The 9,877-nt window shown below is 39.8% G+C and overlaps 1 protein-coding gene across 1 annotated transcript; it reads left to right on the top strand.

Annotated features, from left to right (window-relative positions):
- Positions 1 to 1,308: 1,308 nt before the first annotated feature.
- Positions 1,309 to 7,334, top strand: LOC136439083 (vitamin K epoxide reductase complex subunit 1-like protein 1). The gene is made up of 3 exons (XM_066434254.1): positions 1,309 to 1,544; positions 2,065 to 2,174; positions 5,518 to 7,334. Exons 1-3 carry the CDS (start codon positions 1,357 to 1,359, stop codon positions 5,730 to 5,732), a joined length of 513 nt encoding a protein of 170 aa, XP_066290351.1. The 5' UTR covers positions 1,309 to 1,356; the 3' UTR covers positions 5,733 to 7,334.
- The last annotated feature ends 2,543 nt before the right edge of the window (positions 7,335 to 9,877 follow it).

The following is a 9,877-nucleotide window of genomic DNA, read 5'->3' as shown; positions in this document are numbered from 1 at the left end:
GATCAAATAATCACTCAAAGTACCTTGAATGATACCAATATAGAAATGTACCATAACGGAAATAATTGTGTGATGTGAGTTTGTTTGAAGGCGTAATTTTTGTCAAAATTGAAGATTTGTTGCGTTTGGTTGCTGCTGTTATTTTCTTGCGAAGGGGGCGTGGTCTGCATGGTCAAAGAGTGGCACCAACTCAAACGTAATTGATATTTCTCTCCTCATCTAAAAGATGGGAGAGAAGTACTGAATACGGATATTCCTCACGGTCAAGGTTATCTATAGCAAACGTCGGCTCTTCAATTCATCAATGAATATAGAACGTTATATATTATAATAATAGTAATATTGCAAATTCCTGCCCGAAGGCTAATTGCAAACAACATACATAAAATAACAGGGTACAAAATAGGTATAAAAGCGAGTAGATTGGACTATACAAACATAATTGTCTAATATATAGAGTAGTACCCGAATCTAGGGCATCGAGTGACAGTGGCCTGCAGTGCATCAGTGGATCGTCAGTTGTCCTTACTGTGGGTCACGAGGTCGGCTAAGGACACATAAATCAACTCTAGACGGGCGGGTAGCCTGTCATTTTCTTCTCGGCTGGGTCGTTGTGATGTTGACAGAGACGGAAAGACCGATCGGGCCGTACTGATTTTATTCTATGGATGACACGTACTGGGAACCCCCAAACTGATCGATACGAGCTAGCGTGCGAAGAAAAACAGGTTGCCAAAAAAGTTGTTTTCATCAAACGAAGGTTGAACCAATGACGAAATACACAGGACATGGAACATTTTTGTCTTTTCACATCTTCTCCTTTGGATTTGACTTTGACATCCCACGACATTAGTATCCGTTTTTCGATATTCTACTTTGCAACTTTAATACTGACGTTAACGTTAACGTTACATACATTTTCTCATTTTGCACCTTCTTTGTTCGAGTTACAGTATTGGTCGCAATACAAGACAAACCTCCGGGGTACCAAGGTTACACCTATTGAATTTGCAAAGGTTGATACGTGCAGCCAACAATGCCATTGTCTAGGTAAACAGGTGGTCACCTTTGTCAATTGGAAAAATTATCTATCAACGTTTAAAGAAAACCGTCGATGAATAAAAACAAATCAATCACAACAACAGGTTAAGATACGGAGATTACAACTGTCGTATCTTACCTAGTTTTAGAGATTGTTGTTGTTGATTATATATTGTTTACATGGATGTCTATTACTTTCATAAACATAAACAGTCGTCAAGTTTGAGCACTGATCGACACCCCCCCTGTTATAATGGAATATTCCCAACTAAACACAACCAATCAAATCTCACCACGACAAAAAAAAGAGACAAGATGGCGGCACGAAGAAGTTTTCGACTCCCGATTTGGGAGATCATGTCCCGGTGTCTTCTGTGTACGGCAGGTTTGGTCTTGTCTGGCTACGCCTTCTACGTGGAGACGTCTAAGGAAGCGGACCACTCGTACACAGCGATGTGTGACGTCAGCGAGTCCGTCAGCTGTTCGAAAGTGTTCACGTCACGGTGAGTGCGATGGGGGAGGTGGGCTTGGGATAGGAACCATATTTTTTTTGAAAGTTTGAACGTGGAACGAAAGTCATTTAGTAGAGCGTAGTGAAGTACTAGTATGTGATTCTTTGTTAAACCTCTGGAATTTAGGGGTCGTGGGTTCGAATCCCAACTAAACTGGGTGTCCGTAACCCTGGTTTTGCATACTACTGGAAAAGTGGAATGAATTACATTCTTTTAAAAAGAATAAGCGCCGTACCAAGGTACCAAGGTTGCACGTAAGGATCACCTCAATTCTATCAGTCCCTTATTCTAGCAACTATTACAACATACAATTTAATAAGATAAAATAAAACAACATACAACACAAAACGAATTGATATAATTCTATAATGTAATTATATGACTAAAACTAAGAGGAAGACCACTTATGATGATAGTATTAATAAGGACACATAAATCGACTGCAGGCTGGTAGGTAGTCTGTCATTTTCTTCTTGACTGGGTTAATAATATCTCTGTTCCTCCTGTGCAGGTTTGGACGTGGGTTCGGACTCGTAGAGCTGATCCTGGGCACAGACAGTCCCCTCAACCTGCCCAACAGCCTGTTTGGTCTGGCCTTCTACATCCTGCAACTTACTCTGGGTTAGTAGAACATTATCAACAAGAGTTCTACGACCTCATACCTTCGTCAAATGATTTTGACCTTTATGACTGACGTATTAGGAGTGTTTTTCATCAATCACCAATCATACCAGTTGACCCTCTTCACCCAAATAACATAAGTTGTCCAAACCTCCTTGTTATGACTATGAGCTTAACAAAGAAGGTTATGCTAACATTTATCATCAATTATGCAAATAAGCTCCCTCCTTATTAGCATAATTTGATTCAATGGTGTTCACATTCACACAACTTCCTAATGCCACAAGTATGAAATTGCCGTCATTTACTAGTATGGAATTATAGTAGTTTCTCATTAATTATGCTAATTAGGCCCACATTTGCATATTTCCTATCTATCAACATTCCTCTCTTCCTTAGTTACAAATGTCACATATTTGAATAGTCATATCATGGAACACAGCAGATTTTTAAAATTGCCTCATTAATTATGCGAGTTAGAATTTGATTTGCATAATTATCATCCAATCATACAAAGCATCACGTAAGCTATCTACATACCAAAAATCATGACCATCCATCAAGACCATCTCGAGTTATATTTTTTCTCATTAATTATGTCAATGAGGTTCTCATTTGCAAAGCTGATATCTATTAATATTTCTCTCTTCCTCAGTTACATATGTCACATGTTTAAGAGTCCTATCATGGAAATTGATGGATGTATAAACTTTCCTAATTAATTATGCAAATTAGATACTGATTTGCATAATAAGTATCTAATCATGTACATCAGCACTCAAGCTATGTACTTACAGAAATTTATGACCATCCACCGAGCCCTTCTTGAGTAATTCCCTTTCACAGTCTGAAGCAAAACCTGCCCCTGCTATAGCCAACCCATAGGTCTGCTTGGAGACTACCTTACCATTATGCCTACAGCTGGCTCACAGCCAATTTGTGTAACTGACGTTTCCTGCCCTCAACATGACCCCTCAGGACCTTCTTGCCCTATGCATGACGCCTTGGAAAAACACAGCCGACACGTACACATACTTCAGCATACAACATGTAACACATTTTTACACTTTTCTCGTTAATTATGCAAAACACTTCGCCCAAAATCTAATCATCTTGAGATTTCCCACATACACACCGACACACCAACTACGACAACAAACCATCCAGGCGTTCTCGACTTATTCTGTTCACTAACAGACACACAGACAAGCACCATCGAATAACCTTCTCGACGAAACCATTCGTCGACGAAGGTAACTAGAGTTCCACGAACACATTATCTTCGCCAAATAATCAAGGCTTATTATGGAGAGTGATTGATATTTACGTGCTTATCACCCCCTGCAAATTTGATCATGCACCATACCATTTGGAAGTTATGATGGGGCGAATGAGTCCAGTCTAGATGGGGTTAAAAATCATTTGGTGGTACAGGACTAGTATATGTGTAGAGTGTGCTGATACAAATGTATATGTTATAACTGGTCATGAAAAAATATGAGTATGTTGATATTATATGGGCCACAAAGGTTCGATATTGCAGTGTTGTAAGTTGAAAGTGATGATGAAATGATACAGTCAATATATATGAATAGAATAAATCTTTATTCCATATCATACACATTTTGAAAGACATAGTACATGTACATGTGACATTTCCGCACCTAGCAGTGGTGCAGTTTTGGTACAGTGTACTCTCCAAGCAGAGGAGTGGGTCTGGCTGGTTTTTGACGTGTTTTTAGGTGTTTTTGTTCGGCTTTCTGTTTTGTCCCCTTTTCATTATGTCGCCAATCGTGGTGAACAAATTAAAAAATGCCTAAGCTGAACGCGTTAAAAACCAGCAGGACCCACACCTCTGCTTGGAGGATAGTTTATTTATTTGACCTACATGTACGTTTATGCAAGGCCATCTGGTTACATGACCTGACAGTCCCATGAAATGCGACATGAAATCCGATTATGAAATGCAGTGGGTTAACAAACTTTCCTTTCTAATTATGCAAATTAGCTCCTGATTTGCATAATTAGTCTTTGATTATGATTTAAAGCACCATCTGAGCTCTGTAAATACCAAATATCACGACGATCTGTCAACCCCTTCTCAAGTTATTCATGTCCGAATGTCAAAACAAAAACACCCACTGCAGTTCTTTACAAGCCGCTAGGGGGCTCAAATTTACAGAACTTACTTTCTGTGGCATGAACTATCTACCACACAAAAATCATGACCATAGCACTTTCAGAAAATATGCCTCCAAATTTTGAAGCTCTGTTGCAGTACCTTAGGTGCCCGCTAGAAGGCCCATTATCGAACTTGACCTTCCTTTCTGTAAACCCTACCCATCCACTAGATATCGTACAGATCCATCAACAGCTTCTTGAGTTATGCTGGCGACATACAAATACACATCCACACAAAGCCCGCTGCAGTACCGAAGGAAAATACAAGGGGAACTCTTTTTGAACTTGACCTCCGTTTTCACAACATCTACACACCTGCAAAAAATCACGAAGATCCATCAACGTTTCTGTCACTTTTTTGCCTACATACGAACACACAAAAATGCAAAGTCCGCTGCAGTACTGTTGAAAAATGCAAGGTCAACCATTTTCGACCTTGACCTTCCTTTGCACAACCACTACACACCTACCGATAGTCATAAAGATTCATTGAAGTTTTCTTGAGTTATGCTCCTGACATACATTCAGACCCACCCAACAGATTTTTCAACCGAAAACATAATCTTCTCCGAGTACAAGTACTCGGCGAAGATAATTAAGTCATTAAAGATGATCCAGCATCACACTGGAGATTTTGTGAAGAATTTGCAATGGTCATAACATATGAAATTGTGACTTTGTTCAGTCCTTCACTTCTTCTTTTATTTCACTTATTTCAGTAGTCTCATTGGGTGAGTGAGTGCATGAGTGAGTGAGTGAGTGAGTGAGTGAGTGAGTGTGAGAGAATGTGAGTGTGAGAGCTAGAGAGTGAGTGAGTGAGTGAGTGAGTGGGGGTGGGTGCATGAGTGAGTGTGTGTGAGTGAGTGAGTGTGAGTGAGTGGTGAGTGAGTGAGTGAGTGGTGAGTGAGTGAGCGAGTGTGTGTGTGTGTGTGTGTGTGAGTGAGTGAGTGTGAGTGTGTGTGTGAGTGAGTGAGTGAGTGAGGGAGTGTGAGAGTGAGAGTGATTGAGAGTGAGTGAGTGGTGAGTGAGTTAGTGAGTGACAGAGTGAGTGACTGAGTGAGTAACTGATTGAGTGAGAAACATCATAACCTATGGTTTACAGTACATGATTCTTACCATTGTTTACTTTACCAACAAAAACCGACTGTCTTGTCCCCACCAGGTGTTGTCCCGGGTATGTCTGCCTCCATCGTCCTCCTGGCGACATCTGTCCTGTCGTGTCTCGGCTGTGTCTACCTGGCGTACATCTTATACTTCATCTTACAGGACGCCTGTATCGTCTGCATCAGCACTTATGTCATCAATACCTTACTACTTATTGTCAATATCAAACGGGTATTGATACAAAGGAATGCACTATTGAAGAAAAGGCAGTAATCAAAGACTTACGTTGTATCTGTAAAATGATATGTTCTTTTTATTATGTACTAGTAGTACAGAATCTGATGATAATGTTAATCACATACTAGTAGTTTCATTTGTATTAGTGTAAGACTATCAAAGCTATGGTTTATTTGACCTAGATTATGATGAAGTTCAATGTCAGTATCTTCAGTTGTAGAAAAGGCCAGGTAAAATTGCTTATTGATTTATACCATTATACGTTTGTTCATAGTTTGAGTTGAATCACTTGTGCAATTGTGTTCATGGATATCAAAGATTCCAAACCCACAAGAAGGATTTTGTTATAATCTACAGCATCCCAGATAATAAAATTGTAGTATTCCAACTCTGTAAATGACTCTTGCAAGCCTGCAAGAAGCATCCTAGATAAAGTTTTACTAAGATGATAACAGAATTTATAGATAGGGTATATACTTGTCTGTTTGACAGAATGGACCACTGCATTGCAGGGGATGTAACATCAACTCTCATATTTCATAGTACCCTATGACTGCCACATTAAAAGATATGTGTTATGGATGCCTTCTTGAGAATGTCTGGAACTAGGGGTGGGTACCAGTACCGTGTACCGGTACAAAACCGGCATTTCTTAATGGACCGATAAAAAAAAAACGGTCCGTAAAAAATCTGTGGACCGGCCTATCGACCAATTAAAAAATTCATAGTACCAGGCTACGAGCAGGCGGCCACATAACTGGTCCAAGAAAATACAAAACATTAGATTTAACAAGTCGTTTTTGAAGACGTTAGCTGTGAATCATATCTAGAAACACTTAAAAGATGAGTAAACAGACGGCGAGGAGAGTATAGTTATAGCTTTGAGACAAAGTGCAAACCTAAGAAATTATATCGTTCCAGACATGACGTTTGGAGACTTTAACGTGTGTCTCGCTCTCCAAAATATGATGTACTGCGACACTACTATAATCAGGTACAGGTACAGGTACAGGTCCGGACCTGGACCTGGACCTGACCCCCTGGACCTGGACCGGAATTTTATGTACCGGTACCCACCCCTATCTTGAACAGCCGGATATCTTAAGTGTGCATTCCTTGGGATTGCTGATGCTGCATTGTGCTAAACTGACAATCTTTGAAAGGTGGCAGTCTTGGTGTACCCGATATATATAAGAGATAACGCAATTCAATACTGGGGCTAATGCATGTATGCTTATTCTAGTCTGGAGTCCAGCCTTGTTCGCTTTGGTCCCAACATTGCCAATGGGGTAGCAACGTTGGGAGGGGATCAAAGCTAACAAGGCTGGACTTCAGGCTATGCTTATTCTTCTCTTTTTTTTCAACCTTTATTTAACCTCGAAAGTATACCATATACACTCATTCGGCCAAGGCCGTTTTTCAAGAGTTCAAGGGAGGAGGTCAGGGGTCCTTTTAACATACCATCGGAAAATAGAACATAAATTGTTTTACAAAGATAACGTTACAATCAGTATTCCATAATCATATTCACCATATAAAGATAAGTCGACGCTATAACATCATTTCCATATTCGGTAATCATAGTCAATCCATGTGTTCTGATAAGGTGTTGCAGTATAATAAATGATGGTAATGAAATATGGCAGACTTGTTTTCTCATTGTATCTCATTCTTTTCCTATCACTTCACATTGCAAGAAGAGCTTGTTTAGATCATATCGCTGATATGGTTGCATTTTGTTTGGGGGTCTCACATTATTGCTGGAAATCTTTCAATATCATGAATACTGATGAGCTATAGAAAATTATTTTGTTTTTATTTTTTGCTTTGATAAAACCAACAATGCAATATTCATATACAGTAGTACAATTTTAAACCAGATCCGTGAAAAACATGAAAGCACTCATTTGAAGTCTGAGTCTAAGATCTATCTACCACTATAGCAGAGATAAATTCTTAGTATGGATACCATCCTCCGTAGTTACAGAATCCCTGTTAGCAAGCAAAATAGAGGAGTCAGCCTTAACTTACTACGTAGGATAGTACCGAGGCTAATAAATTGCTACCTGCCGGATTCACCCGGTTTTTACATCTTCCTGTAAATATCACAGATTTTCATTGTTTTGTTCTGGACTCACCCTGTTCGGGCGGGCTTTGCAGCAGCACATTTTTTTCACCAACATCATAAGATTCATAACGGTACTTAAAACCCACGGCGCATGCAGCAGATACTACGGACCCCACCACTATACCAGCTAGGGCAGGGGTGTCGTACCAGTTCTGTTGTATCTTCAGGGTGTACCACATCGTCACCATGTTTGTTTGTTTGTTTGTTTTATTAAGATCTCCATTAGTGTACAATCATAACAATTAATACACTAATCTTCCTGGAGTCCGGCTAACTAAATACAAGAATATCAATAAAGGAACAATACAATTAATTCAAATACAGGAAGAACGAAAACAATTGCTAGATAGTAAATCATACAAGATCAAACCTGATGAACTTAAAATGAGCGGAGAGGTCAGAGGTCAACATAAAAAACGGAATCATTGTATAGATAATGTACACAAGGAAACCCAGAAGCAATACCAAAAATTGTTTAACATAATGAATGAACTGAACATAAATATAAACAAAGGTAATCATAATGATAAACATATTAATATAATAACTTCGATATACTAATCATATATAAAAAGTACCACCATGTGTCAAGACGCATGTGCTTGTTCTTTCCATTTCTCAATTGCTTGATGTGTTCTTTGAATGTGCGAGCATTTCCAGCTGTGATGTGTGAAGGTAGGGTGTTGTATGTTTTTATGCTCCTGTATACAAATGTCCTGGTTTTAGCTTTAGTCCTTGGTTTGGCTAGTGTGAACGCCCCTCTTTGTGACAGTCTCGTGTTGTGTGTGTGCGTCGATTCGATTCTTTGCAATTCTTTGAAAATACATTTAGGTTTATCCTCATTGACAATTTTGTGGAATGCACAGATGGTGCTAGTGAAAAGTCTTTCTTTGACTGTTTGCCAGTTTAACTGGGTGTGAAGGTTGTCGAGTCTGGCATCAAAAGTAGTGGTGATGTTACCTAGCAACGTCAGAACGGTGTTCACCCGGAAAGGGATGTTATTTGCCATAGTAAACCTCGTACTCAAAGTGAACGTGTCCGCGAATGTTGTCATTAGATAAAACTCGTTGCATCTATCTTGTGGAGTAATCCACATGTAGGCAAGTCCAATTATCATCCAGTGTCCCATAATGACGAAAACGGTGAAAATGCCAAAGGCATGGGCAAACAGCCCTATGACAAGTACACGAACACTGAGTTCGATTAATTTCCATACTGTGAATGAAACAACGAAAAGTAAACCACTGTTTGTCTGTTTCTTGTGCCAAAATATCACCAAATTTTTCACTGCTGCTAGCAATGATATCACCATGCTGGTGACCTTCAGGACGCTGACCTGTTGTCCTGTAGAGAGAACGGTATAGAGCTGTAGGCACAGCTGAGGGACGCTCTCTAACATGGCTTCCAACATAGCAATGTTGTTCAACTCGCAGCTAAAACTTGCTCCTATTTCTTCGCCAATCAGTATCATGTAAAAGATGATGGCATACATGGAGATCATGCTCAGATGCAGGACAAATAGCACAACCCCAATTGGAAGAACTGTCCAGTGGGACTTCCACCATTCCCAATCACGATTCCCGAACATTATTATTGCCCTTATTGAGAAAATGTTCGTCAAAAGCAACGGGACAGTCGCAAGTGCAAACGTTGGAATAAATAATAGAAGATCCCCGTCATTGTAGTACCTAGCCGCCAGCATTAGATCAGTGACGACTAGGGGTGGGTACCGGTACCGTGTACCGGTACAAAACCGGTATTTTCTTATGGACCGGTCCAAAAAAACCGGTCCAGAGAAAATCAGTGGACCGGCCTATAGACCGATTAGAAAATTCACAGTACCAGACTACCAGCAGGCGGTCACATAACCGGTCTAAGAAAATACAAAATAGCGGATTTAACGAGTCGTGGTTGCCCTTTTCGAAGACGTTAGCTGTGAATCATTTGTAGATGAGTCAACAGACGGCTAGTGCACATAAGTGTACACCGAGAATAATCATATTATTCTAATATACAATTTGAACATAATTTGTAGGACTCACAGAGACCTTTA

Source organism: Branchiostoma lanceolatum, chromosome 1, assembly GCF_035083965.1.
Source record: "Branchiostoma lanceolatum isolate klBraLanc5 chromosome 1, klBraLanc5.hap2, whole genome shotgun sequence".
Classification (NCBI taxonomy): domain Eukaryota; kingdom Metazoa; phylum Chordata; class Leptocardii; order Amphioxiformes; family Branchiostomatidae; genus Branchiostoma; species Branchiostoma lanceolatum.
This window is presented reverse-complemented; position numbering and strand designations above follow the sequence as displayed.

What these genes read in the sequence shown, in the direction of transcription:
- LOC136439083 (XM_066434254.1), top strand. Translation starts at nt 1,357, where the DNA reads ATGGCGGCACGAAGAAGTTTTCGACTCCCGATTTGGGAGATCATGTCC. An exon ending in TCGAAAGTGTTCACGTCACG is followed by an intron (nt 1,545 to 2,064) that starts GTGAGTGCGATG and finishes CCTCCTGTGCAG; the next exon opens with GTTTGGACGTGGGTTCGGAC. An exon ending in CATCCTGCAACTTACTCTGG is followed by an intron (nt 2,175 to 5,517) that starts GTTAGTAGAACA and finishes TGTCCCCACCAG; the next exon opens with GTGTTGTCCCGGGTATGTCT.